The 20,221-nt window shown below is 35.5% G+C and overlaps 3 protein-coding genes across 4 annotated transcripts in view; 2 read left to right on the forward strand and 1 right to left on the reverse strand.

Moving 5' to 3' along the window:
* Nucleotides 1-1,743: 1,743 nt before the first annotated feature.
* On the reverse strand, nt 1,744-7,967 carry LOC142335481 (uncharacterized). The gene is made up of 4 exons (XM_075384006.1): nt 7,950-7,967; nt 6,099-6,239; nt 5,369-5,563; nt 1,744-2,263 (listed from the first exon to the last, which is right to left on the reverse strand). Exons 2-4 carry the CDS (start codon nt 6,213-6,215, stop codon nt 1,814-1,816), a joined length of 762 nt encoding a protein of 253 aa, XP_075240121.1. The 5' UTR covers nt 6,216-6,239; nt 7,950-7,967; the 3' UTR covers nt 1,744-1,813.
* Nucleotides 7,968-8,807: 840 nt separating this feature from the next.
* On the forward strand, nt 8,808-9,672 carry LOC142335482 (uncharacterized). Its single transcript, XM_075384007.1, has one exon. It carries the CDS (start codon nt 8,918-8,920, stop codon nt 9,530-9,532), a length of 615 nt encoding a protein of 204 aa, XP_075240122.1. The 5' UTR covers nt 8,808-8,917; the 3' UTR covers nt 9,533-9,672.
* Nucleotides 9,673-15,766: 6,094 nt separating this feature from the next.
* LOC142335483 (uncharacterized) overlaps nt 15,767-20,221 on the forward strand; it is a 36,170-nt gene continuing 31,715 nt past the window's right edge. The window contains exons 1-3 of one of the 2 annotated variants that reach the window (XM_075384008.1): nt 15,767-16,500; nt 16,981-17,160; nt 18,164-18,309. In XM_075384008.1, the coding sequence (XP_075240123.1) occupies nt 16,270-16,500; nt 16,981-17,160; nt 18,164-18,309 (557 nt within the window). In that variant the 5' untranslated portion in view covers nt 15,767-16,269. The remainder of the gene's footprint in view (nt 16,501-16,980; nt 17,161-18,163; nt 18,310-20,221) is intronic. The other variant, XM_075384009.1, reaches the window with a different exon arrangement.

Below are 20,221 nucleotides of genomic sequence, written 5' to 3' on the forward strand. Positions count from 1 at the left end.
GAAATAAACGTTTGCTAGTTTTGGCCAATATTTATAGGTTTTTGGTTTCAATAAAACCTGAAGCCAATTGAAAAAATTGAGTTCAACTGCTTACTTTTTCTGTTGGTATTGGGAACATTATTAGACCGGTGTTGACCAAATTCTTTTGTTTTCCTCAAACTTTTTTTAAGCTGTCCTCTTCTAGAGCTGATGTTTTGTTAATTTTATTCAAATTCCACAGTAATTTTTACTGCAATTTTTAGTCGCAGAATTTTTGTTTGATGACAACTTCATAGCAAAGGATCATTTTTAGAATTTGTGTCCTGGTTTTTTCAAGTGTCTTTGTATAGACTGTCCTGTGTTTTCTGTTTTTTTTTGTTTTGAAATGTTTAACTTTTGATTCGCAGATTATTTTGTTTTTAATTGTTGTTTGAAAAGTTACATATTTTTTGAGTAGATGGTTGATCGGAACAAAAGACTTGTATTATTTATGTGAGGCCTTTCAGGAATTTTAAATTGGAGGAGTAAACTTTCCATGAAATTTGGAGGCTTCTTAAGATCTGAGTATAAAATGTTTATTAGCTATGTTTTAGATAAAAGTTTTTATTAGCTATCAAATTCGCAATTATTCTTCAGAAACTGTAAGGCCGTAGTTTTTTTCTAAAGAAAAAAGAGTGAAACACATTTCATAGGACACAGATTTTCGAATAAGAAAAGTAGAAGGAAACTTTTGCTAGATATCTATAGAAGAGTAAGGTAATACTAGGTTAGATCAGTTTTTTATTTAAATTATAAGCAAATCGAGGGAAATTTTTTGCATTAAATAGACGAAGCTGAATATTTTTGTTCTTTCATTTGATTATGATCACAAATTGGCCAAAATTTTTAATCAGTTGTTTCAAAATGTAATTGTTTTTTTACGACAATATTGAGAGCAAGTTAGAAAGGAGTTTTTGCCGCAATAATTTACTATATTTTTTATGGAAACACGACAAAAGCAATTCGAACAAAAATAGGAAAAACAATAAAATTTCGAAGAAAATTTTGTTTTGTCTTCATTGCAATGTTTGAGCTGGTCAATGTTTATTTAAGCTCGGTTCTGGTTAGGGTATCCAGATATTAGATGGATCACTTCATTACATCTTCAGATGCCCGTACCAAGGTGTTAAAAGGTCAATTTTAACGTGTCTTAATCTACCGTTGAGAAATTGTTTACCCAACAATGACAATTGTTGAAAAGTAAATTTTTAGAAATGACATGTTCTCTATTTCTCTAATTGTTTTTGGCGTATTATCTTGTACGAAAAGTCTTAAGCTATTGTTGCTCCATGATTGTATTTTTCTCTTTATTGGTTCTTGGACGCCCAAACAACGAATATTGACACACGAACCTGATATGTAGGCTTTAAGTTTCTCAAAATATCAACAAAAAGAACGGCATTACACAAAGTAGAGATATCGAAATGCAACATTGAAGTTATCTTCAATTTTTTTTTGAAAAAGCAAAGAATTAGTAGAAAAAAATCCTCAGTTTCCCTAAAAAAAATTTTGATGGCCATTTCCAATGATCTTTCAAATGATATTATAAATCTGTTCACTTGCACTTGCTAACCGCAATTGGAATGTTTTCACAACCTAGATTCTATACCAAAATGTCTATTTACCCTGTGAGCCGAAAATTTAAAGTGGGATTTTTATTTTAATTGGGGCTTATTTGCTATAGTTATTATATGAAAACAATTATAGGCCTTCTCAGAATTTACGAAAAATAGATGAGTTGAATTTCCGTGGTCCAAATTAAAGTATCCACATAAATCATATATTTGGATAGCTGTTATGTGTTCACTGTACTAGTATTTGTTGTTGTTATTGTTGTTGTTGTTGTTGTTGTTGTTGTTGTTGAGGCTGTTGCGTTCCGTTCGCCTATTGTAGCTGCATTTCTTTTCGATGCAGTGGTCTCAGTTGTGACTTCAAGGGTCGGTGAAATTGTTTCAGCAACAGAACGACTACTGTATTTATCTGTCCGGACATTCATGACGTTAGTTGTATCACTGGATCTGTCGTTTGCGCTTATAGTTATAACTGGAGGTATGACTGATGCGTTGGTTGAAGAATTTGCAGACCTGATTGCTGGAGTCTCAAAATCTTCCGAGTCTGCAGTGGCTTCTGCTCCTAAGACATCGGCAGGGTTGATGTCAATGTTCTCCAGTCTCTTATAGCTTCCTAATTCTGGAGACGTCCTCGATGCCAGGATTGTCATGTGCTTCTGCTGGCCAATACTTATCTGTAAATCATTTTCAATAGATTGAACACGGAGGCTCGGAAATGTGCTTTTGGACATAATGTTTCGATCCCTCTCAACCACATATTTGACTTAAATGTCTTTCAAAGGAGAAGGAGATTGAACTTTGAGAAACTCATATACTGTTCGAATAATTATTGGTATCCATTTAAAAAACCGCTTTAAGCTCAAACCACGAAAAAATTAAGTAATGCTTCATTAGAGGGCCAATGAGACCACCCATTAGGGACACTAAGAGACAAGACAAATAGCAAAATCGAATAACAACAGCAAGCATTAATTGCGACCGAAATTCGATGGGGGACCTTTAAAAAACATATTAATATCAAAATGGCATACAAACTAAACTAAACAAAGTTACTTGCATTTCATCAGAAAAGTCATGGGAACCGTCTACATTGAGTACAAGTAACAGGTAGAAAAAAGAAAAGGGCAAAGTTAAAAAAAACCTTTATGCCTTTTGAAAATAATTAATTTGAAAGACGTCAAAACCATTAGCTATCACCTGAAATAATTAATTGGCTTCATTTATACTTTCATAGAAAGCCATTGAGACCTGTCATCATCCAGATTGTTATACAACTACAAAAAATGGAAACACATGTAAAAATCAAAGCCATAAATTCTTGTCAGAAAACAATGTCGAAGCCTTTTTACTAAAACCCAAAGATTAACAATTGGTATCTCTTTTTAAAAAACCGCTTTAAGCTCTAACCACTGAAAAACTAAGTAAAGATTCATTAGAGGGCCAATGATACCACCCATTAGGGAGACTAAGAGACAAGACAAATAGCAAAATCGAATAACAACAGCAAACATTAATTACGACCGAAATTCGATGGTGGACCTTTTAAAAAAACATATTAACATCAAAAAGGCAAACAAACTAAACTAAACAAAGTTACTTGCATTTCATCAGAAAAGTCATGGGAACCGTCTACATTGAGTACAAGTAACAGGTAGAAAAAAGAAAAGGGCAAAGTTAAAAGAAACCTTTATGCCTTTTGAAAATAATTTATTTGAAAGACGTCAAAACCATTAGCTATCCTCTAAAATAATTAATTGGCTTCATTTATTCCTTCATAGAAAGCCATTGAGACCTGTCGTCATCCAGATTTTTATACAACTACAAAAATTGGAAAGACGTGTAAAAATCAAAGCCATTTACTAAAACTAAAGGATTAAAGCAATGAACATTATTTAAAAATTCAGTTGAACAGATGTGATCTGTCTTATTGCTGAGACAACGCTACAAGGTGGCAAGACCAAAAAATTTTAAAGATTAAGTCAAAGTAACCACCAGCTTTCAACAAATAGCAAAGACAATAACCTATTACTGTCATGAAAGCCAATTGGACATTCAAATGATGCGAATGAGTCAAAAGACTACAAAATAACAACGAAAACAGGCAGATTTAAAAATTTCACAATCCATTATATGCAAACACAGTGATGAATCCATAGAGACCATTAGTGCGAAATTATAGGGTATGTGTTCATTCACCTTCTATTGCACGTATATTCATTTTTTTTTTAATCGAAAACAATGTTTTGACTTCAAATCTTTTAAGGGTGACAAAAAAGGCAGAAATGTTTTTTAAAACATCCCACAGGAAAAATTCAATGAAATTAGAATGTAAAATGTGACTATCAGACCACAATAAGTCGTGATTTTGCTGCTTGTCAATCAAACAAGTAATTGTTCTATATGTTTCCGAAATAACCAAATTAATCGAAAGGCGATGCAACAAAAATACATGTTGAATGTTGTATATTTATCGAATTTTTTTAGCGGAAAAGAATCAGATATCAATTGAAAGCATTAGAAAGTTTCCTCAATAGCTCTCCAGATAGAGAATAAAAACTTTGATTAATTAGACTCAGTCATAGGATTACAAAATGAACAGCAAATGGTGTCAAAACCACAAAGTTCGTGAAGTCGCGAAAACGTTTTGCCGTAAAAAATCATGAGCTTTATCTTTTGAAAAATCCTTTTTATATCGGATATCTTTTTAACTTTCATCGGTCCCCTCATTTAAACAATTTTTAAGTGAAAATTGACATATTATAATGTGGACCAAAAAACTGCAGCAATTACTTTGAAAAAGAACAGCCTAAGACAATTCGAGTCCTTTTTATAGAAAAATTCAACGACGATACAAAAACAAGTTTGGTTCTCGCTGCGCGGCTGTTACGAAAAGTCATTGCTACAAATAATTGCGTTACAGAGAAAAATTTTAAGGTGCGAAACAGATGGTGCATTTTGGATAAATAACAATTTAAATCAGCGAAAGGTTGCCAAATTGTTAGTTCCAGAACACTAGCCAAGAAACTGGGGCTAAAACTAGCTCTAATAGAAGTAACGGTCAATATTTGTTGCGTTTTTCTTTAACAAATGAAAAAATGTTTTTTTTTTCAATTGAGCCCAAATTTTACCTAATATAGTTAGTAATCTTTTATCTTCAATGGTAAAACCAGTGAGACTTGCTAGGAATTTTATCATTATTTTAGCAAAATGGATCAAATTTTCGGCAAAACTTACAAAAAATATGAACAAAACAACGGAAGTAAGCCTAGCTTTCACATTTTTTTTAAACATCCGCAATTCCTTGGAAAAAAACAAAATTAAATAAAATCTGTTTTTGTTTCGATATTCTACGCCGGACACGTTTTCTTATGATAACTCTCACAACCCTCTACGTTGTATATATCAATCGGCGCATTTTGACTGAACAAAAAATACCCCGTTAGTTCAGCATATAGATCCTCCCCCGCTAAAGTGGGTCGGAACTATTAGGAGGGAACTTTGATTTCTTTCCAGTGCCCGATTTGCCATACCTTGCCCTTAAAAAAGTAAAGTTATCATAAGCCTCCGGGCAAAGTTTAAATTGTCTCCCCATGACAAATTCTTAGAAAGTAACTTTGTAACTCCCATCATGCCTCTACTCCTACATGGTCTCTCTTTTTTTTTGGGGGGGGGGTGTTGTGAAGGAGGGTGGATTTTGGGGGTAAAAATAGTGCGCATATTTGAAACATCGGGTGTAAGGAATATGATGTTTATGATGTATATGTAAAAGCAGAACAAACATCAAACTTGAATTGTACATCTCCCGCATTGGATGTCTGCCTCGTGTAGCATGACGTCATTTGAAAACGGTGCAAATTTGCAGTTGAAGGAAATCTGGCGCTTAATTGAGACCGAATATCGTCTTTCAGATCATCCAACACCGACAAACAGATCATCTTGGGGGGATCGAACTTAACCCAGTCTGTATTCTCCATCTACAATTCCAATAGGGAGCGTCTGCAGGGTTAAATTGGCATTTATACGAAAGTAGCTCTTAATTCCTTTAATTCCCACTCCATAACATCGAAAAATTGAGACATAACAGCAATAGTAAAAAAAATTGAAAATCATATCACTCTTGGAACGAGCCCCCCCCCCCCCGCCAACGTCTTTTTTATAGTATGTTTGAGTAATACGTGGTTTTAGATAAATAGGTTTTGCATTGCTGAAGGGGGGAGGGGGGAGTTTGCGAATTTTGTTTTCTGTTGTGAAAATGTTCCATCCTTAGACCAGTTGGGCAAAAGTTAAACAGATAAAACGATAAATCCTAATCAAAACGCTCGTCTCTCATCTATTGATTCAATCAGAAAAATGGGTTTGGCTAACTGAGTTCTTGAAGATGACTAGACGTGAATCTCTTTCCTTTTCGTGAACAAAGTTTTTGTTTCCATTAGTCGGTTTGAACAAACTAATGCGTGAATTTCAGTCACAGTAGTTTGTATATAAACCCTAATTGAAGCCAATTCAGACCTGGAGACGTTCTCCAACGTCCTCTTCTTTTCCATCATCAGATTCTGGTTCGTCGCTGCTGTAACTGATGTAAACGCAAATACTTAGTAAAGCGCACAATATAAATGTTATAGACATTTAGTGTGCTGCTAGTTACTAACGCTTGTTGCTAAAAGGCGTTGTGAAACGATACTTAAACATTTCTTCTGTTAGCAGATGGAAAATTATGCCAAAGACAACTTGCCTCAGAAGTATACTTTGTATGTAGAAAAGGATTCAGTAACTACTTTCAAGAGAACAATTTTGCAGACGAAAACTATGCCTTTTGTTAAGGAATAAAATCAATTTCTGATGAAATCAAAACAAAAAGCATATGGTTTCCAAGAAACGTCGAACACTTTTCTTGGTCGAGAAATTTTCTTAAAGTATCATAAAATACAGGAGCAGCTCACCTGATGAACTCTAATTAAAAGCTGAGAAATAATAGCAAAAGTCAAGCTTTAGTTCTAATTTTTTTCAAGCAGTTTAATTCTTTAAGCAAAAAGTTTTCGGATGCAATCTGAGTGAAACATTATATACTTGACGTAAAAACAGCTAAAAAAGAAATCATCGATACTTGTTTTTCTTTGTTTTCAGTCCTCCGTTTTTGTAACAGTATTTTTGCATCCAATTATTTGATTTCAACATGCACAAAATTTTCAGACTTTTTACTGAATTCATGATCTTGCAATTCATGTATAATGCATTTTAACTTCTTTTCAGTAGAAACTGTTGTTTAAGAAATAAGTAAGACCGTTTAACCCCCCAGATGAATTAAACTTGACGAAAAAGATTTTTCAGAAGAATTAAGTTTTGCAAATGAAGCTGCCATCAAAACACTTGAACAAATTCTGTTGGCCAAAAGTCAGCACTACTAGAACTTGACTCTGCAGAAGTTCCTGTTAAGTTTTCCTTTCCGAACGACCCCTGAGTTTTTCGAAATTTGCAAATTGCGTGTTTTGTTCACAGGATACCTCATTATGATGGGAGTCACTAGGAACTTCTGACATTTTTTGAGTTGCTCGAGATGTGAACAAAGTTTTGGAAAGTCATCTACAGAGCTATATATTGCTTGTAAATTTCCTAAGAATTTCTTAAGAAGGATTCCTTCTATTTTTATGTAGAGAGGAACTTCTCGGATTATAAATTTGAGCTTTACAAAATTTTTGAAACTTTAAATTTTAGAGAAATGCGTGTTTTGAGTAACCTTCAATGACTCAGCGGAAAACTACCTATTGCTATATTCTTTAATCGCTATGCAGCGCTTAATCAATACCCGAAGTTTGTATTGACTTCGTCAGAGCAGAAAATATTGCAAAAAAATTTGGCCAACAATAATTTAAAGCAATTATCTGCTTTCAGCATTTTTTTTTTCACAAAATTGTGCGTTCGGCAAAGTGAGCTCAGTGTGAAGTTATATAAGAAATTGTTAAAACTGTGAAATTGAGTGTGCAACACACTTTCAAACCTCTTTTCGCGAGGCCGATCCAGTAAGTGTAGTGCCATAAATGAAATAACTGTTTAATGCAAAATTAGTATTGGTTTCGACAGCCATAATCGCCATTTCTTACATGAGGTCATGCATTTATTGGTTTCTCATGTTATGGTATCATTTTACGAAAATTAACATCTCATTTTTATCTCTACTTTTTCTGGAGTGAGTAAAATCATTTGAAACGTTAATTTACATACTTCATTGATGAAGGTAACTGTGAGCACTCTCAGGTTACTTGCACTTAGCCCTAACTTGTCGGGCGTTGGGGGCACACTTCTTGTTGCAACTTAATGGGCGATCTGTTTAAAGAGACTTTAATTGTTGTCAATTCACAAGACCTAGTAGTCTTGTGGGGTTTCTGGGGTCTGCTGAAATTCTTGGTGACACGTCCTAGTGGCTGGATTCCTCGAGAAGTCCACAATTTCAGAAACCACACATCACCCGATCTGGTTCATCTTGGGAACATATTCCTCCAGCGAGCCTATCGAAAAATGTTGCAACGTCTTCTTTAATTGGGTCCATGAGTTTAACTTCAACCTGATTGACTCCCGGAACACAAGTCCTGGTACGTTGGTCAAAGCTCGTCCCAAGTGTCTCAAGTGTTCTGTTGAGCGCGCTCGGCTCATTAAATCACGCTCTTAATTTAAGGGGTTGAAGAACCTAGCCCCCCCCCCCCCACACACACACACACACACACACACACACCCACATAATGCTTTATTTACGCCCCCGCGAGCTTGTGCATTCTATTTTTACATAGTAACGTGCTATATAACATATCAATGTGCAACAATGTACAGTATTTACACTCTTTTCCCCGTTATTTTTTGGTAAAATCCTCGTCCCGGGGGTCATGAGCAACACCCGAGGGGGATAGGGGACAGATCCACTTTAAGCAAAGATAGCATTAGCTTTAGAAAGATATGAAATAAATTTGAATGCATGCCAATCTCTGGCTCCTATGAAGAAGCAGCATGCCTCAAAAAGAGACATAAATCTGCTGGAAAAACTGATTCCATTTGTTTGCATTAACCGATCGCCAGTTTTATAATAACTTACTTCCAAAGTGCCAATTTAGAGCCACTTTGCTTCAATGCAACATTTGGAACGACCACAGTGGGAAAACTCAGCAGAAAAACAGAAGCCGAGTTACCAACCGTTAATAAATCATTTCATTATTTTAGGGGCATAAATTCTGTCAAATGGTCAAAACGCATCAACTTGGAAGCGTTTAACTAAACAAACAATTGTTCAGCCCAGGATCCTTTTGACCTTAATTTTTTTGCTGGATAAAATTTTGGCTAATATGAGACCCTTAATATTATCAGTCGTGGTGTTTTACCTGGAAGTGACGGTGTGCGAGAGTAGTAACTGCGGTCGTTACGGGATGGAACCGATTCCTGAGATATCAAACGGAATCTGTTTTGGACTGATACCCCCCTGGATGGGCAAAATGACATACTACACGGCCAGTCAGAAGTGCATCAAATTCTTCGGCAGAGATGCGAAGGTTACAACCCCGTACTCTCGATCTGAACTGAAGGTTATCCTCCACTGGGCTCTGAAGAAAGGGTTGCCCACCGATAGCATGGCAGGGTTCTGGACCAATTACATGCGAGATGTGAAAGCTCCCCTGAATGAGGAATTCGAACTGGAAACACGTCATGCATTGATTCGGAGGAATCGGTTGCTGTTCCACATTGCGAACCAGTCATTCACGATGCCAGAGGAATTGTGGAGAGATGAGACTCAACCAGGGAATACTGACGATGAGAGGGACGAGTGGTGCACAGCTCAGAAGAAACCAGGAGAGCCGGCAAAATTTCTTGGTCTGGACGACTTCGAATGTGATGGAATCCAGAGACATTACGCCGTATGCGACTGGTTCTTTGCATGTCCCTCAAACGAAAGGAACGATTGATGAAAATTTCACTTTGGTAAAAAAAAAGAAACCACGACAATCCTTAGTTGACGCGGAATTGTTGCAAACTAAAAATTTTACATATAGTAAACTGGATCTTTTCCGGTTATGATCCCCCCCCCCACATTAGTGGGCGCATATTATTTGCACACCCCAGAATCACATGCAATATTTTTCTATAATGATTTACTATGTAGTTGAATGTGCTCTGTAACTGGGGGTTCAAAACGTACTGGAGGGGGGGGGGAGGGGGGTTCACAAACCGAAAAATCCATCTAACTCAAACTCATTTATGAAACGTGAAGTAAAATTATGAACCGTTGACTGGGGCTCTTTCTATATTAATGCTTTGTCTAGCTAACTTGTTTCCATTGTATCTCAAATCAAAATTGATTTTCCCGCAGCTGCTAAGAAATATGTCTGCAACAGTAGATTATCAGATTACATTTATTATTTCATAGCAATTGTATGCGTGAAAAATTTGCCAGACGATTGTTGTCGACATCAAAATGTTTTCAAAATTCTATCTGAAATCATTGTGTTGAACAACTTCAATCAGGTGATAATGAACTTGTTTCACTGTTTATAATCAGCCGTCGTTTCAATATCAGTAGATGCATAACTTAAACCACTGTGCAGTTGAAAAGACAAATTTTCTTCAATCTGTTCTCGCTACACTTCTTATAGAAACAGTGGCGATAAAACAATGGCAAAATTTTCTAGATTCGGTACTCTAGTTTCAAAAACTAGCGTTTCAACTTACATTTCAATATCTTCTCATTGATTGAGGATGTTATTTTTGCAGAAAACTGAAGAAAGATAAATCATACAGCAAATAAATGGAAATTGTTCGAATTTTTTTGTTTTAGAGTAAACAGAGGACAATTTTTAATCGCTGGAATAGATGAAAAAGTAAAAAATAAATATTTCACTTTAAATCCAATAAATTGGGTATTTTTAATAAATTTATTTTCACTGATAAGATGTGAAAAAATTATTGCTGCAAAAGGAAAATTTAAATGCGCTTAATCTTTTTACACGAGAACAAATTCTGTAAAATCTATTGTTACATTAAGGTTTTTGATGCTGAGCAACAAATGTTTCCCAAAATCTTATGTGTTTTGATTTATTCTTTCATTTATTCTGGCTTCTAGTTTTTGGCGGCAAAAACAGGAATAGCTTAGGAGGAATCCGCTTGAAAAATTTGAAAAGAGTATATTTGGTTTAAAATAGAGATCCATCGTTGTTGGTCACTCTGATATTATGAAGCTGTCGACAAAAATAAAATGCTTTTGACACCAATAAATGAACTTAATATGACTGATAATTTGTTGGCAAAGTTTGCAAATGATTTTGAACTTGTCATTTTACGTTGCATAAAAACTGTTTAAATAAGACCAATTGTTAGATATATACAGTGTTTTTATTGCTTTTAAAAAGATATAGCATTTGAGAATTTGTTGTCGATTTCTTTGTAGTCTTCAATTTTTAATACTGAAAGGTGTTGACAAAAAACATCGGTAGACTGGGTCAAATTATGTAAGTTTAATAGAGCACACAAGTGCTTTTTATTCTCCTTAACTAGCAAAATTGAAACATACAACTTAGATTCTTGCAAAACAGTTTGTTCAGTTCTAACAATGTATTCTGTTGCAGCAAACTGAAAGCCAAATCCAATCAGTAAATGGAATAAGATCTTTATCTGACTAAATGATTTGGATATAATTTGAAAACCCGACCCGATTTGTTTTTGTGGAAACAACAGAAACATACGTTACGCAAATCACAATTTTATTTATAAATCCTTGTTAAGTTGATACAAAAAAAGCATTTTATTGCCTAAAGTCAAATTAAAATGTTGTTGATGAATTAAAGAGACACATAGAAATTATGTTTTTTTTAATGGGTCTCACTGCTACCTATGTTTGAGTATAGACCAGAGCAATACTTTTTTTGTTTTATGCTCACTAGTTTTTCCCCTAAAAAAGAGTTATAAAATTTTTTCAAACAGGTGAAATAAAATGGATATTAACGGAGCTGAAGAAAGGTCTTTGAAGTTTTTTGGTTAGTTTTGTTTTTCAACTGCTTCACAAAGTGATGAAGGTTTTCAACCATCAAAAGTGGTCACGAACAGTGACCAGCTATCTTAGGGATGTTCTCAAACACTGACATGATGTTTTGCGATTTGACTCAGCTATTTCTCAAAAAAAATTAAACAAATTAAAATTTATTTGTAATTTTACTCTCTAATTGTAATGTCCATTTTGTAATCTTTCACTTGCGCTTGGTCATTTACAATATGCCAAAAATTCCAAAAATACGCACATGACTTTAGAAAATGACCCAATGAGTTATACCTTTTTGCTCTAGAGTGTTATCAGCTCTTGTTATTTCGAAACCAAACATGAGAACAGAAATGCCGAATTTTCCTTTCAGTTGATCAGTATTTTGCCAAATTTTCTTTTCTTTCAACAGTATATTTTCTTAAAGACAAATACAAAGTGTTTTTAAGACGATTGTTGGGTCAAACATAAAATAAACATACTGCTTCTTTTGGCAAAAGCCTTTCCAAAAGACAATTTCATTCCGATTTTTTATTCTCATTTTGTGACAATATTGAAAACCGAAGAATGATTTTTGATATCTCCATATTTCCTTAAATTTCCAAAGAGCTAGAAATTATGTATTCGTTGTTATTCAACGTCTCCAGTTTTTTTTAAACTTGTAGTCTGATTTGTTTCACCCTTGTCGTATTTCAATAGTTCTGACGTTATGTTTTTTAAGCGGCCGGAGTTGGAAGCGTTAATTTTTAAACAGATATATTTTCGAATGAGAAATTGTACATATTTACTCGCGGATCACTATAATGTAATTTTTATTGATAAAAGATATGATCATATTCTAACTAACGGAGCAACTCGACTTTATTTTGCCTAGGTAAAAAACTAGTTTAATTATGGACTTCTGGTAACAGTTGATGGCATTATTTTATAATTTTTATTATTTTATCAAGTGTTAACTCCTGCTCAATTTGGGTTTGTGCTGCCACATAGTATACGCGTTTTACAACCTGGTTCTAGAAAACTAAGCTAATTTGTGGATTATTTTTGGATTTCAAGCAAGTACCTTCAGGAAAAATTCAATTGGTTTAATATGTTACAATAATTGTTTTTAAGTGATAGGAAATTCTGGAAACATTAATACTTTAAAGAAATGACCCTTTCAACAATCGTGAGCTTGCCTATGTCACCTATCGACAAATCTCCATCCCTATCTGAGCTAAACTCTCGAAAAATTCTAATGTAACGCAGTCTCGGGAAATTCTAACGTCTCGAGAATTTCTAACGTTACTTTTCTTGTAATGCAGAGAAGTTTATTATATATCCAATTTTTCCTCAAAGAACTCAATTGTTCTCGCTACTCACCAAAAAACGGTCAGTTAACATTACCTGAACCGTGTTCACATAGTCGGAAAATCAGGTGAATTTTAGGTAAACAGGCACGTTAATTATAGTATATATAGTGTATATAAAATTTATAATTCAGGTAAAAGTTCAAGCAGTGATACCTGAAACTTTCAGGTAAAGTTCACGTATTAGTCAGGTACGTTAAGGTGAAGTTCAGGTGAGTCAAATTGGCCTGAACTGTTCAGATAAGTTCAGTTGTTTTTTTTTCAGGTAAATTTATCTGAATCTTTTTAATGTGTATTTTCTATTTCAATGAGAAAGACTCTTGCATGGGCAAAAATTAACGGTATTGGAAATTCGATTTTTTTAAGCAAACCGACTGTTTTATGACCGTCCATAAGTTCAGCGACTTTTGATTTTGATTTCCTTCACTTTTTGTGCTTGCGTGCCGTGCTACTCTTAGGCTATTGCTGCCCTTTGTATATGCTTAAAAAATAATATTTTTCCAGTCTTTTACATTTGAAAGAATCTTACAAGATAACCATCTGTCTTATAAGAATCTTAGAAGATAAACATCAATCTTACAAGATCTTACAAGATAATTATTTTTGCAAGAATATTGTAAGATCTTACAAGATAACCATCCAGTATCGCTAGGGTCAGCAGATATAATTAATACGCAGTCCAGATCAATTAAAATTACTATAATTGGAATACCGGACTGCTCAACTCAATGCTTTTCATGTGCTGTGGGCTTCAATTCCAAAATTTCAGGCAGCGTGTCACGGACAGCAATTTGGAATCGATTTTCTATTTTCAACGCGGCTGAATGTCGTAGCAGTTTTTAATTGATTTTTTTTCGAGTGATGGCTATTTAATTCTTTTAATTCTAAATAACGAACAGATGGGTTTGTTTAATAACCAATATAAACTCACCGACTGCTTATGGATAAATTTTGTCGCACAGACGAGGCAAACAAGAAGGTTTAAATAGGACAAACCAGTGGTGTTAATCAAATAATCGGGTGCAACATATAAATTCGTTTAGTAGAGTGTCTAATGTATTTGATGGGTTCTCTTTTTTTCTATTTCTCTGAAATTTTTCTGTGTAGCCCAAAAAAATCAGAGGCTCGCTTCAAACGACACTCTTTTTTCAAAGTCCTGATTATTGGCGATTTTTCAAGTATGGTCTTTTTATTATTCTGATTGAGCTTGAGTCTTTATCATACAACGTTTCGCTCTTCTGGGCTCTCTTCAAAACGTGAACAAGCTAAAGTCTGGAGCATATTCCATTTCGACCTGGATGGGTCTTTTCATAGGGACGTTTGAACGACCTGGAGGTTCGTGGCAGAGCAAATCAGCGCTGAATCAGTCTACAGACGTTCTGTTTTTTTAGGATTGCCAGTACTCTGTTCATGTCACAATTTTCACTGGCCAGTCTTGATTATTGATTAATTTTTACTGCATGAAAATAATATGTTCAGCTTTACGCCCGCCAACAACGTTGGCTTTTTATGAGATTCAAACTTCCGCATGGGCATTTGTAAAATTTAATTTGCATAGCAAGTCATAACCACGAAGCTTATTGAGCTTTGTAGTAGTTGCCTACAGACTAGCTTAGGTATAAATAGAGTGCATACTACTATAGTAATTACATTTATAAGCTACAAAAGCATGTAATTATTCTGCTCAGACTTAATTTTGCAGTAACTTTCAGACTATAAGAGATAAGATTACGTACAACTATGCTGACGTAATACTATGCTGACGTTTAAGAGTGTCGAAAACATGAAAACAGTTTTTCTGTGAATTCAAGCAAGAGCATCTTAAGTAAATTAAAAAACTTTCAGGGTACTTTGATCAGATGTTCGGTTGTGATAGATTCATATCAAGTCCCACCGGCCGCTGAGGCATGGCCATTGCCCGCAGTTACTATTGTTTACTTAATGTTTGTCTTTCTGCAGTATTCTTTTACTAATAAACAATAAATTTTATAAGAATGCCGAAATTGGTTCCCGATTAAGATTGGCCGATAATTTTTTGCGTCGTCATCTCCGTAAAATGGCGTGATTGGTTAAGAAATTTATCAAGATAAACATTGAATAAATTTTCGGCACTCTTATAATCGGCAGAGTAATACGTGGGCATAGTTGTCGTCACCACACGATAAGTTTAGCCTTGGCGAATTCTATGGCTTCAATATAATCATAATGAAAATATCCTGCACATAAAGGAACTTAAAATTTTATGGAGATGCAATGTTTCAGAACTGAATAAAATTTTTTGCTCTTGAAATGTGCTGGTTAAGCGCTGAAATGCTCTGAGTCTCAAGTCCAGGGAGCACATGGGCGCACCAGAATTTTGAACGAGCCAAAGTCTGGACAATAAGTGATTTAGGTCTGCCTGGATACCTACCTGGATACCTGCCTAATCAAAGGTTTGAGAGCTTCGTTTTAGAAAGACGTCTAATATTGTTATAAAACGAAAAATTTAATTGTAATTGTAGCTGCTAATGCCTGGAACTGGTTAGCTTAGGTTTCCTAACTGGTTATAAAATGAATGATTATGTATTTATTATTAAGTCTGGATCAAACGTGATTTTGGTCTGCCGGGATATTTTCCTAATCAAAGGTCTATTTTACAAAAAAAGATGTCTTATACGCAAAAACGCATTAAATTTTAGTTGTAGCTGGTAATATCGAACTGGTTAGCTTAGCTTTCGCTAACTGGTTATAAAACAAGTGCTTATGTATTCATATAATCTCGGGTGAATGAAAAAACGTAATAACAGGTTAGCTTGCGCACGTGAACAGCGAATAAGTGAACAAATAAGCACAATCGTACTATACCTTTGAAACGCATAAGATAAACATTGTGATTACCAAATTTTAAAACGCTACAATTTGATGAACAAAAATCTTAACGTTGATTTGAAAGCTTTACACGTTTATCTTCTTATCATTATGAGAAATTTTGAACAGTCAATAAAATTCGCATCCTAAAGAATTTCTGAAAACTGAATTTAACTCTGTTTTCCTTATTTTTTAATCTAAGTCATAGTCAGACAAAATATCGCCATTTTCTAAACCTTCCAAATAAATGTTTATAAGGGTCGTTACTAAACATTTAAATTGTTCTTTCTTTTAAGGTTTTCAATATTATCGTGACGTAGTTTATCACTTTTAAACGAATTAATAGTTATTAAAGATTAACAAAAACTTGTCCAAAATTTTCCTTTTCCCAAATTCCCGATCCCACTTTACCCCCGAAAGCTCCACAACCGACTGAAGTTAAAGCTTATCTTCCAGATTCAATTAACAAAATTTCCCAATGCCCAAAAAGGGTGGAAAGAAGGGTGGGAAGAAAGGGAAGAAGGGTGGCAAAAAGAAGGGGGCAGCCGGGGGAGGGGTCCAGATAGAGATCAGGGAGCCACCAGAGGATGCAGTAAGAAGATTGATGAAGACATACGACAGACTGAACAAAGATGAAAACAGAAGAGTCTGCACTGACTTGAAGAGGGCAATGCAACACGCAATTGATCACGAGCAACTTTTAACCCGGGTTTGGATTGTTTTATGACGCCGCAAAACATATACAAAAACCAGCAATTTTGCTTGATTTTGTTGGAGTTTTCCACGGCCCATATGTCTTAAGATTAGTGTTATAAGCGAGTGTGAAAAAGTAAATGCAAAGATAGTAAAGCTAATTTAGTTCAAATTTGAGAAAGTGTGTTGTTTGTGCGCGATTTGTGTTTTTGAGCTATTGTCCAGCGACTTTTGACGGTCGGATCAAATCCGCCGAAAAGGCCAATTGTACGTTTTGCGGCGTAATATACTTTATGCAAACTCATAGTGGTCGGTACTGAATGATAGAAGGGCCGGGTGGGTGGTGTCTCTGTGGGACAGTTAATGATTATTGTGAGCACTCAAAATTTCTGTCAAATAAGTGAGTGGTTTTTTTTCAGTTAATTTGTTACAAAATGTTAGAAAACTCTGGCGCTCAATATAATCTAGTTGAAGTGTTGCTTTATGTGTATTGCAGATGATTTTGCATCCGGTGACTGTGAAGATTCCGAAGAAGCAAATGACGGAAAGCTTCGTGGTTCCAGAACAAGTCAACCTGCAGATATTCCTCAAGGCTCTCAACGACTCCTCCTACGTCTACTTCAAAGACCTCATCTGCTGGGATCTGAACTTAGATTACTTGGAATTTACCAAGCTAGTACGCAGAATTAAATCTATCTCTTTGTCCTCAGGGTTCATTCTTGTACGTGTACAATAATATAATTCGCGCTAAGTCACAGATCAAGGTTACTTGATGAAAAGAGTCTATTCAAATTACTTAATAAAGCCAGTCTGTGAGTCAGACTTGGTTTTATATAATAAGATTACATGGTCAATACTAATCATTAGTTTGGTCACAATTGAAACAAAACTAATGATGAAACAAAACTGATCTCTCGTAAGCAGGCAAGATCAGGTTATTAATTTCTTGAAAAGTTCTTAGAAATGCTTTCAAACTATATATGAACCCACGCCCAACTTCTAAATGCATTGTTTAAAAAACCGAATTAAACCTAACTGCCATTAGATTTAGTTAAAATTAAATAAGGGGGGGGCACAATTTTTCTTCTGTTAAAAATTTGATTCAGGTGTGAACACAACGGAATTCAATTTCAAGTCCACTTCTTTTTCACGTTTTTTCCACTCCAATTCTGCCCATAACCGCTAAATAGGAGGGAGCTATCTTTCCGTTTCTACATCACTTTTGTGTTAATTTTTCGGCATTAATTATAATTATTTCTACTTCAATATCAAAGAAGCGAAAACCTGAAATTCTAAGCTTCATTTTTCAGATTAACTTTTTGATTTTAACCTTTCTCAATCGAACTGAATTCCAACTTTTAATGTCAAATTTTTTTCTATGCCAACCTGTTTAATCAGATCTTTCAGCCCTATTACACTCTATATTCAATCCACGCTATTGCTTCAGTTATTACCCGGGTCGAAGTTTTGCAGAAAAATATTGCATTTTTGTAAATTTTTGCATTATTTGCGGGCTTTAGCAAAAAAGTTCACCAATAAAAACCGCTAATCTTACAAAATTTCTGCGTTAAAAATCGTAGTTCTTGCAACCATTCACCGCATTTACCCTAATTCTTACACTTTTCAGCAATATTTAGCGTTGACACCTTGACTCGAGTATGCGGGTGATGTTGCTTCAGTGTCTGATGCTGGAGAGACAGAAGAAGTACCGCTACCTGAGACAGATAGAGCTGTGGAATTGTTCACTCTCACCAAAGAGTGCTGTCAGGTTCTCAGAGTGTCTGCCTACAACTCAACTAACATGGCTTACACTGGATGACAATGAGTTAGTCAAGAGCCCTTTTGTCACATTTGACGCAAAATTGTATCCGGGTACCCAAATTGAAGTCCAAGTTGAAATGATAAATTAAAAGCAGCCGGCAATTCTTCAAAGCTAAAAACTTTGCCACATGTTGGGCTATAGGTTTTCGCATGCAGAATAAAAGCGTTTTTAACTAAGTAGAAAAATTAATTTCTCAAAATGAGAGAATAACAAGAATGATATTTTACAGTAGAATTTAGTGATTTACAGGAGAGATCTAATTATTAGATCAAGATGGTGATTTGATTTTGTGGATGAAAAAAGGCTCAAAAATCAGCTGTATATATACTCATTATCAGTGCAAGAAAGTCAAGATACAAATCTAATCTTAGCACCATGATTTACAGTGGGGGTCGCAAGGGTTACCCAATATGGTTTGCTTCTGCAAATTTCCCAGAAATCAGTCGCAGGGGGTACCTTAGATGGTATACATTTACACTTTTCTAAGAATTCGTTCACATTTCCGGTGGTATCATAATCATTCAATACATGCTGGGAAGATTTTACATCAAATAATCTCACTCTAATATTAGTTATCTAGATTCACCAATTTTAACCGAATATTGATTCTAATCACCATTTCTTGACGATTCATTCATATAATTTCTCTGATTAAAATCAATTTGCTTTTGTCTTTCTAATCTGGTAAGTTAAACTTTCTTTCTAATTCTCACTAAGTTTAAGACTATAGTTTGATCGGTATTCTAACACCCCCACTCAGATTTGAGCTGATTGCGTAGAGTCTGTTCCCATCAAAACTGCTCTGAATGTTTCCATTTTCGGAACGGGTAAGGACTTTGTGAAGATATCCGCTGCCATTTTGTCTGTAGGAACGTAATGAATTGAAATAGTCCCATCATCCGTCTTGTCCCGAATGAAGTGAAACTTTGGCTCGATGTGCTTGCTCTTCTTGTGCATGAATGGGTTTTGGCAAAGTCTGATACAACTTTGGTTGTCTTCTCCAATTTCTATTGGACGTTTCTGTTGGATGCCGAAATCCTCTAGAAGTTGTTCCAGGTACAGTGCTTCATGAACTGCTGCTGCCATGCCCTGATATTCTGCTTCTGATGAAGAAAGAGCAACTGTGGCCTGCTTCTAGACACCCCAGCTGAGTGCTGCGCCACATCCGTTGAGCTTGAAGTAATAGCCTGTTGTTGATTTTCTGTCGTTCACATCTCCAGACCAGTCTGCATCACTTTCCCTCACTAAATCATAACTAGCATCTTTTGTGTAAGTGAGTTTTAAACCTTTTGAACTTTGAAGATATCGCAGAAGTCGTTTTCCGCATAGCCAGTGTTGATTGGTAGGTGCGTTCATGTGCCTGTACAGAATGTTGACTGTGAACATGATGTCTGGCCTCGTCTGTTTGGCCAGATAAAGAAGTGATCCAACCAAGCTTCTGTAGATCCTCTGGTCCACTTCTTCGTCTCCGTTCTGTGCAGTCTGAAGTTTCAAATTCAAATCAGCTGGAATTCTTGAGGCTCTGCATTGATCCAGAAACCAGTGTAGTCTCCCTCTGTCTTCCATGTGAAATGTTGCCTCTAGTGCCTTCTTGACATCACTGTCATACTTTTTGACGCTACTATGATGTCGTCAACCCAGACCAAGATGAAGATATGATCCTCTGCCTCTGATCTTGCGAACAAGCAGTGATCGTTCGTGCTTCTGGTGAACCCTTGTCTCAGTAGGAAGTTTGCCAGTTCATTCATTCTTTGAAGCTGCGGAGCATTCCTTGCTCGAGTCCCTCGTCTGGGCTCTGCCCTGTCCGGTTGCTCCAGTGCCTCTTCAAAGAAGCCAACTGTCTGTGAGAAGTCCTCCGTTTCTTCGTCTTCTAGTGACTCAGAGTCTCTGAGACTCCCTCTTGTTGCAGTAGATT

Source organism: Convolutriloba macropyga, chromosome 2 (assembly GCF_964194025.1).
Source record: "Convolutriloba macropyga chromosome 2, txConMacr16.3, whole genome shotgun sequence".
Taxonomy (NCBI): Eukaryota; Metazoa; Xenacoelomorpha; order Acoela; family Convolutidae; genus Convolutriloba; species Convolutriloba macropyga.

What these genes read in the sequence shown, in the direction of transcription:
- LOC142335482 (XM_075384007.1), top strand. Translation starts at nt 8,918, where the DNA reads ATGAGACCCTTAATATTATCAGTCGTGGTGTTTTACCTGGAAGTGACG.
- LOC142335481 (XM_075384006.1), bottom strand. Translation starts at nt 6,215, where the DNA reads ATGTCTATAACATTTATATTGTGCGCTTTACTAAGTATTTGCGTTTAC. An exon ending in ACGTTGGAGAACGTCTCCAG is followed by an intron (nt 5,564 to 6,098) that starts GTCTGAATTGGC and finishes TTGGAATTGTAG; the next exon opens with ATGGAGAATACAGACTGGGT. An exon ending in ATGTACAATTCAAGTTTGAT is followed by an intron (nt 2,264 to 5,368) that starts GTTTGTTCTGCT and finishes AATGATTTACAG; the next exon opens with ATAAGTATTGGCCAGCAGAA.